Here is a 21,047-nt window from a genome sequence, read left to right as displayed (position 1 = left end):
TGGGACCAATAGGTTCTGTCTGGTCTGCATTACTGTACTTATCTTGTTGCAACACCACTTCACGCCACCAGATGGCGGCAGAGCAGCAGCTCTGGACTGGGAGGACCTCTTTTACAGAGAAACGGAGATTGAGGCATCTGATCCATCGGTTGATTGATTGATCGATCAATAGACTGGGAGGACCTCTGCTGCAGAGGAACAGGGATAGAGTCATCTGATCGATTGATTAGGTTTATGGTCCGTTAAGAGGAAGATTCTCTCCACTGCTCACCATAACCAATAGCGTAAATACTGAACTTGGCGGAACAGTTAAGGTGTTGGCTTGATAGTTGCTAAACCCGGGTTCTAATCTTGGTTGGGGCTACCCACCGAATTCACTACAATATACTTCCATGGTTGGTTTCATTGTATCTCCCCTTTAAATCTGGAATCTTCCATGGTTGGTTTAATTGTATCTCCTCTTTAAATCTGGAATCTTCCATGGTTGGTTTCATTGTATCTCCTCTTTAAATCTGGAATCTTCCATGGTTGGTTTCAATGTATTTTCTCTTTAAAGCTGGAATCTTCCATGGTTGGTTTAATTGTATTTCCCCTTGAAAAGCTGGAATCCTTAATTGAAACAATAACTAAGCGGGCACCCCACCTGTGTTTTGGTAAAAAGCTGAGGGATGGGCCTGGAGAAATGTAACCACTCTTAATAAATTCAAAGCAAGAGATATGTATGCAAGGACTGACCATCCATGATATCAAAATTCTAGTTTTAACTATGATTTTAGGATATATACCGTGTTTGTTTACATTTACTCTGTTTACAAACATTTGAGTATAACAAGCTTATATTTGGGGTTCTGATGAGGTACGAGAGTTTAACCAATAGTAAAACATACATTAGTATCTAACTATGTACGACGACTGACCTTAAAACATACAACTTCAAGTCATCAGTCCTTGACCCTCGAAGTAACCTGTAACCAATCCCTGTCAAGCAACCCACACGTTGTCAGTGGGCGAGTTCGTTTTGCATGGCCCGATGCCCCGGTTTGGTGAAGATTTTTAAAGAACAATGCAATGGTTTAAAAAATGAAACTCTGCACCCTGGGCACCGGGCCTTGTTAAACGCGCTTTCCCAGTGTGGTTGATAGTCCGGCAGTCTGATAGGGTGAATCACGTCAACACCCACAATGCACCTACAGTCACGGCGTTCAGATCCAATCAGATGCCAGTAGTGATATGTTGGCGGCGCCGCTGTAGTTTCCTCCTCCAAGGCAGAGCAGCCCAGCCGCAGTGTGTGATCCCTGCTTGTGTCAACTTGACGAGTCGAGATGGCTAATGTGTTGAGAAATTCCGCTAAATTCGGGTTTTCAGGTATGTGAACTTACCTGACATTGAGTAAGAACAGCAGGAAGAGTTTAATAGCTATTTCTCATGAGTTTCGAGGGCCATTTCGAGAGCAAACAAGAATATCAGTGGTTAGATTGCATGGCTAAGTAGTTACCTAGCTAGCTAGCCTCCCCTTCGCTGGTCAATACTTTCAGAAACTAGAGCAAAGTTCACAGAACGCTTGTGTCCTTATGCCGCGTAATGTCACATTATGTCAGTTTGCGTGGGCTATCTAGGAACTATCAAGTAGTTAACTATATCAACTAGCTAATATATCGTAGCGAGTTGTTGTCATATAAGAACATATCTAACATGATTACAGAATCACACATATCATACCCCCCCCCATAAATGCTAACCTACCCTGTTTTGTAATGGTGAGAGGTTAGCATGTCTTGGGGTTATGATATAAAATGCTAACCTATCCTGTTATTGTAATGGTGAGAGCATGTCTTGGGGTTATGATGTAAAATGCTAACCTATCCTGTTATTGTAATGGTGAGAGCATGTCTTGGGGTTATGATATAAAATGCTAACCTATCCTGTTATTGTAGTGGTGAGAGCATTTCTTGGGGTTATGATATAAAATGCTAACCTATCCTGTTATTGTAAGTGGGCTGTCGGGAGAGCACCTCCGTGGGGTGGGCTTCGGGGTTATGATATAAAATGCTAACCTATCCTGTTATTGTAGTGGTGAGAGCATGTCTTGGGGTTATGATATAAAATGCTAACCTATCCTGTTATTGTAGTGGGCTGCGGGGAGAGCACCTCCGTGGGGTGGGCTTCGGGGTTATGCTATTTGTGTGTCTAACTTTACTAATCATTTATTCATGATTCATTCATCATTATCATGGTAGCATCCACATTAATGTTGAAGAGTTCAGAAACAATCTATTTTTATTTACAATAAAAGTGACTCCAAAATGGCTCAATACATTATTTACCATTTCATTTCTATTGGGCACCAAATAATCTGAAACACAACCTAAAAAAACAGCAAATGTATCCAACCAATTTGTAGTCGCAAGCTTGATGTAGTCATTGCATGCTATGACTATGGGACCAAATACTACACTTTTTACTTCTTTAATTGACATAAGTGAATTTGTCACAATACTTTTGGTCCCCTAAAATGGGAGGACTATGTACACGAAGTGCAGTAATTTCTTAACAGTTGACCCGATATGGATGACAATACCCTCAAAATTAAAGCCAACGGTCTGCACTTTAACCTCATAGTCATTATATCATTTCAAATCCAAAGTGCTGGAGTACAGAGCCAAAACATCATGTCACTGTCCCAATACCTTTGGAGCTCACTGTACATAGTGAATAGGGTTCCATTTCAGACACAGCCATGGTCTTATAATACAGGGTCACATCGTTTCAGTGACAATGTCAACTATCAGGGGGGGAATCGTTATTCTAAAACCTTTTCCAATGGAAACCCTTTACTGCAAATGGGAAGAGTTTTGCCCCCCAAGTTTATTGGACAAACATTGTTCACTAACTATGTTTAATTGTCCTTCGTGCTGTTGGCACAACTTTCCTTTTGTTCTAAAGAGAGAAGGTTCCTGACTCCTCTTCCCCCAGAATACACCTGCAGGTCATAAGATTTCTTTGTATTTTATTAGGATCTTCATTAGCTGTTGCAAAAGCAGCAGCTACTCTTCCTGGGGTCCACAAAATATGAAACATAATACAGAATGATAAAGAACATCAATAGACAAGAACAGCTCAAGGACAGAACTACATACATTTAAAAAAAAAAAAGCACATTGTTTAGGGGACAAGGTGTACATTTGACCTCCATCATCTAGGATGTGACAATGGTTAATAAAATCTCTCAATTTCTGCCCATTTTTTTTGTGTGGTCTTGCATGCCTTCTAGTGCAGCTGCAACTGTAAATGCATTTGTAAATCAAGACCTTTCTTGAGTTGGGATCTGGGATGGTGCAATTGTTGAGAATGTGAGCTTATGGTTGTGTGGGGGGAAAGGGTTGAGTGTGTGTGGGTGTATGTGTGTATCCCACAACTGTTGCGAAGGAGTAAAATATGTTAGGGACAATAGAGGATGATCCACAGCTTTATATAATACAAATCGAGGTGAGGGCGATGGAAATGCATTTGGCAATTGATTTACTTCAATTCGGTAAATGGCACTGTGTGCTCTTTTGGAAGGATGGATCCCAGTCTGTTCAGGGCTATGTGATACGGGGGATCGGGGGTGGTCTGCCGGGCATTGGGATGACAACCCAAGTAGGGATGAGGAGGGCTTTTAGCGGGTGGAATAGTAGGGACCAATTGGAGGTTTACTTAGTAGCAATGCAAATATCATGGTACAGCTATATAGACACTCAATCATCATGTTACTTTTTAATGGTACGTTTACAAACATATGTTTTCATAAATAGAATTTAAAGTTGTGTCTCATTATGGTAAGTGGTGAAATAAGTATAGCCAGTTACAATTGTAATGGCCTAGCAAATAATAAGAAAAGACGATCAGTATTTACCTGGCTAAAAGAGAAGGAATATAATATCTATTGTTTACAGGAAACACATTCAAACATTTTAGATTAAGTTTTGTGGAAAAAGAACTGGGGGGGCGAAATATATTTCTCCCATGGGCAAAGAAATTCAAAAGGGGTGATGGTTTTAATTAACAGTAATGTTGATTTCAAATGTGCAAATTGTCCAAACAGGTTATCAAGGTAGATGGATTATTTTAAATATGTTATTGGACAATAAACAGATATGACTTATTAACCTATACGGTCCGAATAATGATGATCCAAGCTTCTTTGAAAATATATATAAGAATTTATAAACTCTACAAGCAACACTAGACTATTATTATGGTGTGAGATTTTAATACGGTCTTAAATACCTCTATGGACCGGAAAGGAATCACACTACAAACTATCGCCCTCAGGCACTTAAGGAAATCATGAATGTCATGGATTTTTTAAAATGTATTTCACCTTTATTTAACCAGGTAGGCTAGTTGAGAACAAGTTCTCATTTACAACTGCGACCTGGTCAAGATAAAGCATAGCAGTTAGACACATACAACACAGAGTTACACGTGAAATGAACAAAAACATAGTCAATAATACAGTAGGGAAAAAAGAAGTCTATATACAGTGAGTGCAATTTAGGTCAAATAAGGGAATTAAGGCAATAAATAGGCCATGGTGGCAAAGTAATACAGTATGGCAATTAGACACTGGAATGGTAGATGTGCAGAAGATGAATGTGCAAGTAGAGATACTGGGGTGCAAAGGAGCAAGATAAATAAATAAATACAGTATGGGGATGAGGTAGATAGATGGGCTGTATACAGACGGGCTATGTACAGGTGCAGTGATCTGTGAGCTGCTCTGACAGCTGGTGCTTAAAGCTAGTGAGGGAGATATGAGTCTCCAGCTTCAGAGATTTTTGCAGTTCGTTCCAGTCATTGGCAGCAGAGAACTGGAAGGAAAGGCAACCAAAGGAAGAATTGGCTTTGGGGGTGACCAGTGAGAGATACCTGCTGGAGCGCGTGCTACGAGTGGGTGCTGCTATGGTGACCAGTGAGCTGAGATAAGGCGGGGCTTTACCTAGCAGAGACTTGTAGATAACCTGTAGCCAGTGGGTTTGGCGACAAGTATGAAGTGAGGGCCAGCCAACGAGAGCGTACAGGTCGCAGTGGTGGGTAATGTATGGGGCTTTGGTGACAAATCGGATGGCACTGTGATAGACTGCATCCAGTTTGTTCAGTAGAGTGTTGGAGGCTATTTTATAGATGACATCACCGAAGTCGAGGATCGGTAGGATGGTCAGTTTTACGAGGGTGTGTTTGGCGGCATGAGTGAAGGATGCTTTGTTGCGAAATAGGAAGCCGATTCTAGTTTTGATTTTGGATTGGAGATGCTTAATATGAGTCTGGAAGGAGAGTTTACAGTCTAGCCAGACACCCAGGTATTTGTAGTTGTCCACGTATTCTAAGTCGGGGGCGTCCAGAGTGGTGATGCTGGATGGGCGGGCAGGTGCGGGCAATGATCGGTTGAATATCATGCATTTTGTTTTATTTGCGTTTTAAGAGCAGTTGGAGGCCACGGAAGGAGAGTTGTATGGCATTGAAGCTCGTCTGGAGGTTTGTTAACCTGTTATGGCTAGGGGGCAGTATTTTCACAGCCGGATAAAAAACGTACCCGATTTCATCTCATTATTACTCCTGCCCAGTAACTAGAATATGCATATAATTATTGGCTTTGGATAGAAAACACCCTAAAGTTTCAAAAACTGTTTGAATGGTGTCTGTGAGTATAACAGAACTCATATGGCAGGCAAAAACCTGAGAAGATTCCAAACAGGAAGCGCCCTCTCTGACAAGTTGTTGTTCATCTTGGCTCTTTTTATTGAAGACTGAGGATCTTTGCCGTAACGTGACACTTCCTACGGCTCCCATAGGCTCTCAGAACCCAGGAAAAAGCTGAATGATATCGAGGCAAACACATTATCGCGTTTGGATAGTGGCTGGTCAGAGTACTCTGAGACTCACGCTCGTGCACGAGGGCACGAGATGTATTTATTTTCTCTCTCTTTGTACGTATACAGGCTTTCCCGGTCTGAATATTATCGCTTTTTTACGAGAAAAATTGCATAAAAATTGATTTTAAACAGCGGTTGACATGCTTCGAAGTACGGTAATGGAATATTTAGACATTTTTTGTCATGAAATGCGCCATGCTCGTCACCCTTATTTACCCTTTCGGATAGTGTCTTGAACGCACGAACAAAACGCCGCTATTTGGATATAACAATGGATTATTTGGGACCAAACCAACATTTGTTATTGAAGTAGAAGTCCTGGGAGTGCATTCTGACGAAGAACAGCAAAGGTAATAACATTTTTCTTATAGTAAATCTGACTTTGGTGAGTGCTAAACTTGCTGGGTGTCTAAATAGCTAGCCCTGTGATGCCGGGCTATCTACTGAGTATATAGCAAAATGAGCTTTCACCGAAAAGTTATTTTAAAATCGGACATATCGAGTGCATAGAGGAGTTCTGTATCTATAATTCTTAAAATAATTGTTATGTTTTTTGTGAACGTTTATCGTGAGTAATTTAGTAAATTCACCGGCAGTGTTCGGTGGGAATGCTAGTCACATGCTAATGTAAAAAGCTGGTTTTTGATATAAATATGAACTTGATTGAACAAAACATGCATGTATTGTATAACATAATGTCCTAGGGTTGTCATCTGATGAAGATCATCAAAGGTTAGTGCTGCATTTAGCTGTGGTTTGGGTTTATGTGACATTATATGCTAGCTTGAAAAATGGGTGTCTGATTATTTCTGGCTGGGTACTCTGCTGACATAATCTAATGTTTTGTTTTCGTTGTAAAGCCTTTTTGAAATCGGACAGTGTGGTTAGATTAACGAGAGTCTTGTCTTTAGTTTTTGCATTTTTGAGGTATTTGAATATCGCGCCACGGGATTACACTGGCTGTTGAGTAGGTGGGCGCAGCGCCACGTAGCCCATAGAAGTTAAGGGATTAGAAATCCGTGGCTTAAAAACGAAGGTGTCATTGTACGCCGATGATTCATGTTTTCTTTTAAAACCACAATTAGAGTCTCTCCACGGCCTCATAGAGGACCTAGATAATTTTGCTATCCTCTCTGGATTAAAACCAAATTATGATAAGTGTATTACGTATTGGATCACTTAAAAATGCAAATTTTACATTACCATGTAGTTTACCAATTAAATGGTCTGACGGAGATGTGGATATACTCGGTATACAAATCCCAAAAGAAAGAAATTATCTCACTCCAATACATTTTTATAGAAAGTTAGCAAAAATAGATTAGATCTTGCTACCATGGAAAGGAAAATACCTGTCTATTTGTGGGAAAATCATGCTGATTAACTCTTTAGTCATATCACAGTTTACCTATTTGCTTATGGTTTTGCCTACACCTAGTGACCTGCTTTTTAAATTATATGAACAAAAAATATTCAATTTTATTTGGAACGGCAAGGCAGATAAAATTAAAAGGGCCTATTTATATAACAAATATGAATTCGGAGGGCAGAAATTATTAAAGCATTAGACCTTTCACTAAAGGCATCAGTCATACTAAAGTTATACTTAAATCCAAACTGGTTTTCTAGTAAATTGGTACGAATGTCTCATCCTATGTTCAAGAAGGGCCTTTTTCCCTTTATTCAGATTACACCTGCCCACTTTCGGTTGTTTGAAAAGGAAATAATCTCCAAAATATATTTTTTAAACAAGCCCTAGAAAGTTGGTTGCAATTTCAGTTTAATTCACCTGAAAAGACAGAACAAATAATACAACAAATATTGTGGTTAAATTCAAATATAGTTATTGATAAAAAAACTGTATTTTTCTAAGAAATTAAAAAAAAAAAAAAAAAAAGGTATAATTTTAGTGAATGATATTATAAATAGGACTGGTGGAGTGATGTCACACATGCAGCTAACACTGACATATGGAAATGTCTGCTCTACGCAAAATTACAACCAACTAATTGCAGCATTACCACAAAAATGGAAGAGGCAAGTGGAAGGGGAAAAAAGTAAGGAACTTGTATGTCGGCCCTGTATTAAAGAACAGAAATGGTTAAAGAAAAGTGTGATAAATAAAAACATATACCGATTTCATTTGAGGACAAAAAAACTGACAGCTGTGCCATATAAATTGCAGAATGGTTGGGAGGAGATTTTCGATGTACCAATTCCATGGCACATGGTTTATGAATTGATACGCAAAACAACGCCGGATTCAAAACTTATTACTATACAAAATTCTTGCAGATAATAGAATGTTGTATATATGGGGGATACAATCTTCCCAGCTCTGCAGATTCTACTGTGAGGAGGCAGAGTCATTAGATCATTTATTGTGGTATTGTCCATATGTAGCTCGTTTTTGGTCACAGGTCCAGGAATGGCTGAAGAATTGCAACATTTGCCTAGAACTAACGCTGCAGATAGCAATACTGGGTGATTTGAAAAGCCATAGTCAATCAATCAATAATATAATAACTATTTTAGCAATCTGTAGAAGCTATGAGAATAGAAAGGTTCAATTGTTTGGTGAAGCGTCACAGCACAGTTGAAAAATATATGGCAAATAGAAATCCCAAATGGATGATGTTGAGAGATAGATGGGAGGGGTTGAATGGAGCTGAAGGGTGGGACTATTAACAAGATAAACAATGGAAACATAAGGGGTCTGTAAAATATATATAGTTTCAGAACTTTTGAAATGGCACAGTTACAAATAGAAATCAAACTGGATGGACATCAGAAATAGAGGAAGGACTAAAAACAAACAAAAAAGAACTATTGTAAAATAGACTGTGTCTTAAATGTGTATAAGATGAATAAATTGAAGGTAAAAGCTGAAGTGTTTATTAGTTTACTCCAATTGGGGGTCGGTGGTAGGGTTTGCAGGGAATAATAAAGGTATATTCTTTAAAAAAGTGTGTATGTCTATATAGGTATGTGTATGTATATATGTGTATGCGTGCGTGTATGTGTATATTTACCCCCCAAAATATGTGGGGGATTGGAAATGATGCAGACAATTACATTGATGGAAGCAATATTCTTTCTGCAATATTAAGCTGATCCACCCCTTAGAAGAAAAAAAAGCACACGTAGCCTACATAGCAATACATACACACAAACTATCTAGGTCAAATCGGGGAGAGGCGTTTGCTGTTTATTTGAGCAATATGAGATGGAACAGAGTTCCATGCAATAATGGCTCTATATAATACTGTACGCTTTCTTGAATTTGTTCTGGATTTGGGGACTATAAAAAGACCCCTGGTGGCATGTCTGGTGGGATAAGTGTGTGTATCAGAGCTGTGTGTGTGTGTGTGTGTGTGTGGAAGTTGACTATACAAACAATTTGGGATTTTCAACACATTAATGTTTCTTATAAAAATAAGTGATGCAGTTAGTCTTTCCTCAACTCTTAGCCGAGAGAGACTGCCATGCATAGTACTAATATTAGCCCTCTGATTACAATTAAGATGGAGAAGGTGGCTGTTTCCTGATTAGTGCTGAGCGATTAGTGCTTTTTGAGGGCAGTTCGGTTTCAATGATTAAAAAAAAAGAATCACTATTTTCAGTTTCATTAGTACATGTAAAATAATAATTAGAACATGAAATGCATTATGTGGGTTGAATGCTGTAACAACACAGGTAAAGCGATTTAATAAAACTCCCATGATGGTGGTGACAGCCCATTACTGCTTATCACTTATTAACCATCACTTATTCACTTTACTTTAATAGAATATTTCAGTTGTTGTGTATGCTACATTAGTATTTTTGGATGACTTATCTCATTCCAAGTCATCTCATCTCTATAGAGCTGCTGCCTGACAAAATCACTACTTTAGTAGTTCTTCACAGTAAATAAGGCAGACTTTTATGACTGCTGAATACTATTACCTCGCCAAGCAACATCTCTCAGTTTCCCCTCTTGATCACGCTTTCTCCTCTTATGTAGCAGGCATAAAAGAAACAGACAGGACAAGTAGCTGCGCAATGGATTATGGTCATTGTAGTTAATTATCACTTTTTCCTGGGGTAAACTATGTAGAACATTGGCATGTTGGAAAATACAAGTCCCTACTACATCGCACAGTTCAGGCATGATTGGATTTATCTCTAGAGAAACTGCAGTGCGATGACAGAACGAAAATGGAATTCAAATAATTGAACAGACGTCGGTCAATTGGTTTTTTTAAAAGCTGAAAAATAACCAACATTTCGGGTAATCGCTGTCTATACACAGTAAACATGATGTGTGTTATATTATGTTTATATTGTTTTATACCGTGGCGTTTTTGAATACTCCTTTCTGGTTGGCTTGAAGGGCGTTCTAGAGTGGGGATTATTTCCCTATTACACACTGTATATTGTTATTATTAAGTTAATTTGTTATATTATATTGTTATAGTGTTATTGTATTGTTATATTATTAAGTTAATTTTTTATATTGTTTTATTATATTGATATTGTATTGTTTTATTATATTGTTATATTATTAAGTTCACTTGTTATATTATATTGTATTGTTTTATTATTATATTGTTATATTAAGTTCATTTATTATATTGTTATATTGTTTTATTATATTGTTGTTATATTGCTGTTCTTTGGCAGGCGTGTTGTCCCAGTTGTCCATCCACAGTAGACATGGGAGAGAGTGTGTGTCGCCGTGCTTCTCTCTGCAGCAGAGGAACAACTCTACCTCACCTAAGATCAAGGTGGATCTGGACAGCAGTACAGGTAAACCCATGCACAGCTTCTTTACCTCCCTGTCCCCTACATCAGGGTAGACAGCCCTGGTCCTGGAGGCTACAGGTACTGTTTACATCAGGGTAGACAGCCCTGGTCCTGGAGGCCACAGGTACTGTTTACATCAGGGTAGACAGCCCTGGTCCTGGAGGCCACAGGTACTGTTTATATCAGGGTAGACAGCCGTGGTCCTGGAGGCCACAGGTACTGTTTATATCAGGGTAGACAGCCCTGGTCCTGGAGACTACAGGTACTGTTTATATCAGGGTACACAGCCCTGGTCCTGGAGGCTACAGGTACTGTTTACATCAGGGTAGACAGCCCTGGTTCTGGAGGCTACAGGTACTGTTTACATCAGGGTAGACAGCCCTGGTCCTGGAGGCTACAGGTACTGTTTACATCAGGGTAGACGGCCCTGGTCCTGGAGGCTACAGGTACTGTTTACATCAGGGTAGACAGTCCTGGTCCTGGAGGCTACAGGTACTGTTTACATCAGGGTAGACAGCCCTGGTCCTGGAGGCTACAGGTACTGTTTACATCAGGGTAGACAGCCCTGGTTCTGGAGGCTACAGGTACTGTTTACATCAGGGTAGACAGCCCTGGTCCTGGAGGCTACAGGTACTGTTTACATCAGGGTAGACGGCCCTGGTCCTGGAGGCTACAGGTACTGTTTACATCAGGGTAGACAGTCCTGGTCCTGGAGGCTACAGGTACTGTTTACATCAGGGTAGACAGCCCTGGTCCTGGAGGCTACAGGTACTGTTTACATCAGGGTAGACAGCCCTGGTCCTGGAGGCTACAGGTACTGTTTACATCAGGGTAGACAGCCCTGGTCCTGGAGACTACAGGTACTGTTTACATCAGGGTAGACAGCCCTGGTCCTGGAGGCTACAGGTACTGTTAACATCAGGGTACACAGCCCTGGTCCTGGAGGCTACAGGTACTGTTTACATCAGGGTAGACAGTCCTGGTCCTGGAGGCCACAGGTACTGTTTACATCAGGGTAGACAGCCCTGGTCCTGGAGGCCACAGGTACTGTTTACATCAGGGTAGACGGGCCTGGTCCTGGAGGCCACAGGTACTGTTTACATCAGGGTAGACGGCCCTGGTCCTGGAGACTACAGGTACTGTTTACATCAGGGTAGACGGCCCTGGTCCTGGAGGCTACAGGTACTGTTAACATCAGGGTAGACAGCCCTGGTCCTGGAGGCTACAGGTACTGTTTAATCAGGGTAGACAGCCCTGGTCCTGGAGGCTACAGGTACTGTTTAATCAGGGTAGACAGCCCTGGTCCTGGAGGCCACAGGTACTGTTTACATCAGGGTAGACAGCCCTGGTCCTGGAGGCCACAGGTACTGTTTACATCAGGGTAGACAGCCCTGGTCCTGGAGGCCACAGGTACTGTTCAATCAGGGTAGACGGCCCTGGTCCTGGAGGCTACAGGTACTGTTTAATCAGGGTAGACAGCCCTGGTCCTGGAGACTACAGGTACTGTTTACATCAGGGTAGACAGCCCTGGTCCTGGAGACTACAGGTACTGTTTACATCAGGGTAGACAGCCCTGGTCCTGGAGGCTACAGGTACTGTTTACTCAGGGTAGACAGCCCTGGTCCTGGAGGCTACAGGTACTGTTTAATCAGGGTAGACGGCCCTGGTCCTGGAGGCTACAGGTACTGTTTAATCAGGGTAGACAGCCCTGGTCCTGGAGGCCACAGGTACTGTTTACATCAGGGTAGACAGCCCTGGTCCTGGAGGCTACAGGTACTGTTTACATCAGGGTAGACAGCCCTGGTCCTGGAGGCTACAGGTACTGTTCAATCAGGGTAGACGGCCCTGGTCCTGGAGGCTACAGGTACTGTTTAATCAGGGTAGACAGCCCTGGTCCTGGAGGCCACAGGTACTGTTTACATCAGGGTAGACAGTCCTGGTCCTGGAGACCACAGGTACTGTTTACATCAGGGTAGACAGTCCTGGTCCTGGAGGCTACAGGTACTGTTTTCATCAGGGTAGACAGCCCTGGTCCTGGAGGCTACAGGTACTGTTTACATCAGGGTAGACAGCCCTGGTCCTGGAGGCTACAGGTACTGTTTACATCAGGGTAGACAGCCCTGGTCCTGGAGACTACAGGTACTGTTTACATCAGAGTAGACAGCCCTGGTCCTGGAGACCACAGGTACTGTTTACATCAGGGTAGACAGTCCTGGTCCTGGAGACCACAGGTACTGTTTACATCAGGGTAGACGGCCCTGGTCCTGGAGACCATAGGTACTGTTTACATCAGGGTAGACAGCCCTGGTCCTGGAGGCTACAGGTACTGTTTACATCAGGGTAGACCAGGGGTGTGGAATTTAGGAAATCACTGAACTGATATATTGTTGTAATTACACCCAGAAAATCTAAATGTCTTAGATTTTCCCCAGACCTCAGAAATGGTCTCCTGATGTAGTTTAAGTGTTGTTGTGGACTTCCAATATATATATATTTTTTCTATCAAACAAATGTGATTGAGAGTGAAAACCTGAAATTGTTCTTTTTTTTTTTTACATTTAAGTCATTTAGCAGACGCTCTTATCCAGAGCGACTTACAAATTGGTGCATTCACCTTAAGATATCCAGTGGAACAACCACTTTACAATAGTACATCTATATCTTTTTTTTTTGGTGGGGGGGGGGGTTAGAAGGATTACTTTATCCTATCCTAGGTATTCCTTAAAGAGGTGGGGTTTCAGGTGTCTCCGGAAGGTGGTGATTGACTCCGCTGTCCTGGCGTCGTGAGGGAGCTTGTTCCACCATTGGGGTGCCAGAGCAGCGAACAGTTTTGACTGGGCTGAGCGGGAACTGTGCTTCCTCAGAGGTAGGGAGGCGAGCAGGCCAGAGGTGGATGAATGCAGTGCCTTTGTTTTGGTGTAGGGACTGATCAGAGCCTGAAGGTACGGAGGTGCCATTCCCCTCACAGCTCCGTAGGCAAGCACCATGGTCCTATTCCCTACATAGTGTACTATTTTAACCACAGCCCTATTTATTTATTTTATTTATTCAACCTTTATTTAACTAAGTCAGTTTTAAGAACAAATTCTGGTTTACGATGACGGTCTACCGGGCCAGACCTGGACGACGGGTTAGGGTTTGCACCACAGAGATTAGGCTTCCATTTGTTGTCTCCTTCTCAGCTCGCTCCCCCTCCTCCTCCCTCTCTAGGTGTAGCAGTGTTGAGGATGCAGAGTCCCCCTGTCAACAGTCTGAGTCTGGACTTCCTCACTGAGTTCTGTATCAATCTGGAGAAACTAGAGATGGATAGGAGTTGTAGAGGTCTGATCATCACCTCGGTCAGTACACACACACACACACACACACACACACACACACACACACACACACACACACACACACACACACACACACACACACACACGTCCTGTCACAACCATGATACACACTATAACTCCCCCCATGTGTGTGTTTGGTGTCCCAGTCCCTCTCCAAGGTGTTCTCTGCAGGGCTAGACATCATAACTCTCCCTGTGTGTGTGCCTGGTGTCCCAGTCCCTCTCCAAGGTGTTCTCTGCAGGGCTAGACATCATAACTCTCCCTGTGTGTGTGTTTGGTGTCCCAGTCCCTCTCCAAGGTGTTCTCTGCAGGGCTAGACATCATAACTCTCCCTGTGTGTGTGTTTGGTGTCCCAGTCCCTCTCCAAGGTGTTCTCTGCAGGGCTAGACATCATAACTCTCCCTGTGTGTGTGTTTGGTGTCCCAGTCCCTCTCCAAGGTGTTCTCTGCAGGGCTAGACATCATAACTCTCCCTGTGTGTGTGTTTGGTGTCCCAGACCCTCTCCAAGGTGTTCTCTGCAGGGCTAGACATCATAACTCTCCCTGTGTGTGTGCCTGGTGTCCCAGTCCCTCTCCAAGGTGTTCTCTGCAGGGCTAGACATCATAACTCTCCCTGTGTGTGTGTTTGGTGTCCCAGACCCTCTCCAAGGTGTTCTCTGCAGGGCTAGACATCATAACTCTCCCTGTGTGTGTGTTTGGTGTCCCAGACCCTCTCCAAGGTGTTCTCTGCAGGGCTAGACATCATAACTCTCCCTGTGTGTGTGTTTGGTGTCCCAGACCCTCTCCAAGGTGTTCTCTGCAGGGCTAGACATCATGGAAATGTATGGGAAAAGTCCGGAGCGCTGTGGAGAGTTCTGGAAGGCTGTTCAGGAGATGTGGCTCAAACTCTACGGGTCCAACATGGCTACCATAGCTGCCATCAACGTGAGTCAGCACACCCAGTCGTGTCTGTCTCTGTCTGTCTCTGTCTGTCTGTCTCTGTCTGTCTCTGTCTGTCTCTGTCTCTGTCTCTGTCTGTCTCTGTCTGTTTGTCTCTGTCTGTCTGTCTCTGTCTGTCTGTCTCTGTCTGTCTGTCTGTCTGTCTGTCTCTGTCTGTCTCTGTCTGTCTGTCTGTCTCTGTCTGTCTGTCTCTGTCTGTCTGTCTGTGTCTGTCTGTCTATAGGGTTCTAGTCTATTGGATGTGACTATAGGATAATGGCTGATAACCACCTCTGTCTCTCTGTCTATAGGGTTCTAGTCTATTGGATGTGACTATAGGATCATGGCTGATAGCCACCTCTGTCTCTCTGTCTATAGGGTTCTAGTCTATTGGATGTGACTATAGGATCATGGCTGATAACCACCTCTGTCTCTCTGTCTATAGGGTTCTAGTCCAGCAGGTGGTTGTCTCATGTCTATTGGATGTGACTATAGGATCATGGTTGATAACCCTCGCTACAGCATCGGACTCAACGAGACTCAGCTCGGCATCGTAGCTCCCTTCTGGTGAGACACACACACACACTAATATACACTAATATACACTAATATACACTAATATACACAAACTTACACACACACTAATATACATACACACACACACACTAATAAATACACACACACACACACACACACTAATATACACAAACTTACACACACACTAATATACATACACACACACACACTAATATACAGCCTGCTGGTCTGAGTGTTGATGTGTTGAATCTGCTCAGGGTTGTGGTTGTGATGCTTCATGGTCACTGTAGTGTGTGTGTGTGAGGTGCTGAATGTGGTTGTGTTCATGTTGTCTTTATGTTGTGGTCATGTTGCGGTCCAGGTTTAAGGACACTCTGGTGAACACGGTTGGTAACCGGGCAGCAGAGCTGTCGTTGGAGCTGGGTCTGTTGTACAGCGCTCCTGATGCCCTGAAGATCGGCCTGGTGGACCAGTTAGTACCTGAGGACCAGGTCCTCTCCACTGCACAGGACACCATGTCCAAGTGGCTGGCTATACCAGGTCAGAATACTCTCTCTCTCACACTGGCTGTACCAGGTCAGAATACTCTCTCACACTGGCTGTACCAGGTCAGAATACTCTCCCTCACACTGGCTGTACCGGGTCAGAATACTCTCTCTCACACTGGCTGTACCGGGTCAGAATACTCTCTCTCTCACACTGGCTGTACCAGGTCAGAATACTCTCTCTCTCACACTGGCTGTACCAGGTCAGAATACTCTCTCACACTGGCTGGACCGGGTCAGAATACTCTCTTTCTCACACTGGCTGTACCGGGTCAGAATACTCTCTCTCTCACACTGGCTGTACCGGGTCAGAATACTCTCTCTCACACTGGCTGTACCGGGTCAGAATACTCTCTCTCTCACACTGGCTGGACCGGGTCAGAATACTCTCTTTCTCACACTGGCTGTACCGGGTCAGAATACTCTCTCTCTCACACTGGCTGTACCGGGTCAGAATACTCTCTCTCACACTGGCTGTACCGGGTCAGAATACTCTCTCTCTCACACTGGCTGTACCGGGTCAGAATCCTCTCCCTCACACTGGCTGTACCGGGTCAGAATACTCTCTCTCACACTGGCTGTACCGGGTCAGAACACTCTCTCACTTTATAGTTTATCATCCTAGACATCTCTCTCCTGCCCCCAGACCAGGCCAGACAGACATGAACATCAGTCACCATCTCTCTGACTGGATCCACAACCCTATACATTATCCTATATATACACTAACCAATATGTTATCCTGTATATACGCTGACATGTATACATTATCCTATATATACACTAACCAATATGTTATCCTGTATATACGCTGACATGTATACATTATCCTATATATACGCTGACATGTATACATTATCCTATATATACACTAACCAATATGTTATCCTGTATATACGCTGACATGTATACATTATCCTGTATATACGCTGACATGTATACATTATCCTGTATATACGCTGACATGTATACATTATCCTGTATATACGCTGACATGTATACATTATCCTATATATACACTAACCAATATGTTATCCTGTATATACGCTGACATGTATACATTATCCTGTATATACGCTGACATGTATACATTATCCTATATATACACTAACCAATATGTTATCCTGTATATACGCTGACATGTATACATTATCCTGTATATACGCTGACATGTATACATTATCCTATATATACACTAACCAATATGTTATCCTGTATATACGCTGACATGTATACATTATCCTGTATATACGCTGACATGTATACATTATCCTATATACAGTACCAGTCAAAAGTTTGGACATGCCTCCTCATTCCAGAGTTTTTATTTTTACTATGTTCTACATTGTAGAATAATAGTGAAGACATAAACTATGAAATAACACATATGGAATCATGTAGTAACAAAAAAAGTGTTAAAGCAGTCAAGATATATTTTAGATTATTTCGAAGTAAGAAAAATAAGAAACCTGCACACTGCTCTGGCTGGCGTCACTGCTCTGGCTGGCGTCACTGCTCTGGCTGGCGCCACTGCTCTGGCCGGCGTCACTGCTCTGGCTGGCGTCACTGCTCTGGCTGGTATCACTGCTATTTAATAAGCTATATGTATTGGCCTCACGGCCTTCGTCAGAGCTTTTGATTCTTCAAAGTAGCCACTCTATTAAAAATAATGAGAAACACTTGAATGAGTAGGTGTCCAAACTGTTGACTGTTACTGTATATAAACACTAAACTATACACCTCTCCCTCTAGACCATGCCAGACAGATAGATCAGTGTGTATATATTATATATAACACCTCTCCTCTCCCTCTAGACCATGCCAGACAGATGGATCAGTGTGTTATATCTGTGTGTATATATTATATATAACACCTCTCCTCTCCCTCTAGACCATGCCAGACAGATAGATCAGTGTGTTATATCAGTGTGTATATATTATATATAACACCTCTCCTCTCCCTCTAGACCATGCCAGACAGATAGATCAGTGTGTTATATATGTGTGTATATATTATATATAACACCTCTCCTCTCCCTCTAGACCATGCCAGACAGATAGATCAGTGTGTATATATTATATATAACACCTCTCCTCTCCCTCTAGACCATGCCAGACAGATAGATCAGTGTGTTATATATGTGTGTATATATTATATATAACACCTCTCCTCTCCCTCTAGACCATGCCAGACAGATAGATCAGTGTGTTATATCTGTGTGTATATATTATATATAACACCTCTCCTCTCCCTCTAGACCATGCCAGACAGATAGATCAGTGTGTATATATTATATATAACACCTCTCCTCTCCCTCTAGACCATGCCAGACAGATAGATCAGTGTGTTATATCAGTGTGTATATATTATATATAACACCTCTCCTCTCCCTCTAGACCATGCCAGACAGATAGATCAGTGTGTTATATCTGTGTGTATATATTATATATAACACCTCTCCTCTCCCTCTAGACCATGCCAGACAGATAGATCAGTGTGTTATATCAGTGTGTATATATTATATATAACACCTCTCCTCTCCCTCTAGACCATGCCAGACAGATAGATCAGTGTGTTATATATGTGTGTATATATTATATATAACACCTCTCCTCTCCCTCTAGACCATGCCAGACAGATAGATCAGTGTGTATATATTATATATAACACCTCTCCTCTCCCTCTAGACCATGCCAGACAGATAGATCAGTGTGTTATATCTGTGTGTATATATTATATATAACACCTCTCCTCTCCCTCTAGACCATGCCAGACAGATAGATCAGTGTGTATATATTATATATAACACCTCTCCTCTCCCTCTAGACCATGCCAGACAGATAGATCAGTGTGTTATATCTGTGTGTATATATTATATATAACACCTCTCCTCTCCCTCTAGACCATGCCAGACAGATAGATCAGTGTGTTATATCTGTGTGTGTATATATTATATATAACACCTCTCCTCTCCCTCTAGACCATGCCAGACAGATAGATCAGTGTGTATATATTATATATAACACCTCTCCTCTCCCTCTAGACCATGCCAGACAGATCACCAAGTCCATGATGCGGAAACAGACCATTGACAAGCTGCTGTCCAACAGGGAAGCTGACATCACCAACTTTGTGAGCTTCATCACTAAAGACTCCATCCAGAGGTCCCTCCGCATGTACCTGGAGATGCTCAAGAGTAGAAAGGCCTAGTCTGGGGCCCGAACGGCTCCCCGGTCCCCTTTAGGGCTTCTAACGGCTCCCCGGTCCCCTTTAGGTCTTCTAACGGCTCCCCGGTCCCCTTTAGGGCTTCTAACGGCTCCCCGGTCCCCTTTAGGTCTTCTAACGGCTCCCCGGTCCCCTTTAGGGCTTCTAACGGCTCCCCGGTCCCCTTTAGGTCTTCTAACGGCTCCCCGGTCCCCTTTAGGGCTTCTAACGGCTCCCCGGTCCCCTTTAGGTCTTCTAACGGCTCCCCGGTCCCCTTTAGGGCTTCTAACGGCTCCCCGGTCCCCTTTAGGTCTTCTAACGGCTCCCTCCTCTCCCTCTAGACCATGCCAGACAGATAGATCAGTGTGTATATATTATATATAACACCTCTCCTCTCCCTCTAGACCATGCCAGACAGATCACCAAGTCCATGATGCGGAAACAGACCATTGACAAGCTGCTGTCCAACAGGGAAGCTGACATCACCAACTTTGTGAGCTTCATCACTAAAGACTCCATCCAGAGGTCCCTCCGCATGTACCTGGAGATGCTCAAGAGTAGAAAGGCCTAGTCTGGGGCCCGAACGGCTCCCCGGTCCCCTTTAGGGCTTCTAACGGCTCCCCGGTCCCCTTTAGGTCTTCTAACGGCTCCCCGGTCCCCTTTAGGGCTTCTAACGGCTCCCCGGTCCCCTTTAGGTCTTCTAACGGCTCCCCGGTCCCCTTTAGGGCTTCTAACGGCTCCCCGGTCCCCTTTAGGTCTTCTAACGGCTCCCCGGTCCCCTTTAGGGCTTCTAACGGCTCCCCGGTCCCCTTTAGGTCTTCTAACGGCTCCCCGGTCCCCTTTAGGGCTTCTAACGGCTCCCCGGTCCCCTTTAGGTCTTCTAACGGCTCCCCGGTCCCCTTTAGGGCTTCTAACGGCTCCCCGGTCCCCTTTAGGGCTTCTAACGGCTCCCCGGTCCCCTTTAGGGCTTCTAACGGCTCCCCGGTCCCCTTTAGGGCTTCTAACGGCTCCCCGGTCCCCTTTAGGGCTTCTAACGGCTCCCCGGTCCCCTTTAGGGCTTCTAACGGCTCCCCGGTCCCCTTTAGGTCTTCTAACGGCTCCCCGGTCCCCTTTAGGGCTTCTAACGGCTCCCCGGTCCCCTTTAGGGCTTCTAACGGCTCCCCGGTCCCCTTTAGGGCCCTGGTCAAAAGTAGTGCACTGTATCGGGAATAGGGGGCTACGTCCCAATTATCTCTCCTTTCTCCTGTGTGAACTTGTTCTCTTCCCTTCACGGATTTGAAAGGACATTTTTGTGGGGAACGAGTGCACCCTTCAGGAGTTAAGGAGAGATTATTGGAACGCAGCCATCCTTGAAGAGGATGTCTTCTGAAGCCCAGGCAAACATGTGAAAGTAACCTGGGGTTGAGTCTCAATAGTCTGGCTCCCTCTGCTTGTCTCCTTTCACTTATTGAGAGACACCCACTGGTTACATCCCAAATAGCACCCTAATTCCCTATATTGTGCACTACCCCTATAGGCCCTGGTCAAAAGTAGTTCACTATATAGGGAATAGGGTGCCAGTTGAGACGCTACCCTGTCATATTCATATACGTTTTGGCCCGTTTGGATCCTAATGAACACACCCCCGGCCTTATTTCCCCTGCCACAATGTTTGACTGTTTAGACTGAAACACAGAGCGCTGTTACGATGTAGGTGATTGTACAGTATGTCATCTTGCCTTTATCTGTGAACATAATGTTTGTTTTCGTATAATCTTTTCCTCTACTGTTGGTTTGCAAGTAAACATCTTTAAAATACCTTC

At 43.3% G+C, this 21,047-nt stretch overlaps 2 protein-coding genes across 3 annotated transcripts; both read left to right on the top strand.

Annotated features, from left to right (window-relative positions):
* Window positions 1–1,200: 1,200 nt before the first annotated feature.
* LOC106606271 (enoyl-CoA delta isomerase 1, mitochondrial) lies at window positions 1,201–21,047 on the top strand. 2 transcript variants are annotated; one of them, XM_045719683.2, is made up of 7 exons: window positions 1,201–1,365; window positions 10,581–10,706; window positions 13,914–14,041; window positions 14,818–14,964; window positions 15,404–15,525; window positions 15,857–16,035; window positions 19,085–21,047. In XM_045719683.2, the coding sequence occupies exons 1-7, from the start codon at window positions 1,323–1,325 to the stop codon at window positions 19,249–19,251; spliced, it is 912 nt and encodes a 303-aa protein (XP_045575639.1). In that variant the 5' UTR covers window positions 1,201–1,322; the 3' UTR covers window positions 19,252–21,047. The 2 variants fall into 2 exon arrangements, with proteins under 2 accessions (XP_045575639.1, XP_045575641.1); XM_045719685.2 differs by lacking the exon at window positions 19,085–21,047 and adding an exon at window positions 17,793–17,926.
* LOC145879755 (uncharacterized) lies at window positions 19,679–21,047 on the top strand. Its single transcript, XM_082976115.1, has 2 exons — window positions 19,679–19,738; window positions 19,807–21,047. The coding sequence occupies exons 1-2, from the start codon at window positions 19,679–19,681 to the stop codon at window positions 20,455–20,457; spliced, it is 711 nt and encodes a 236-aa protein (XP_082832241.1). The 3' UTR covers window positions 20,458–21,047.

The sequence above is a fragment of the Salmo salar genome, chromosome 06, assembly GCF_965601325.2.
Source record: "Salmo salar chromosome 06, fSalSal1, whole genome shotgun sequence".
Lineage (NCBI taxonomy): Eukaryota > Metazoa > Chordata > Actinopteri > Salmoniformes > Salmonidae > Salmo > Salmo salar.
This window is presented reverse-complemented; position numbering and strand designations above follow the sequence as displayed.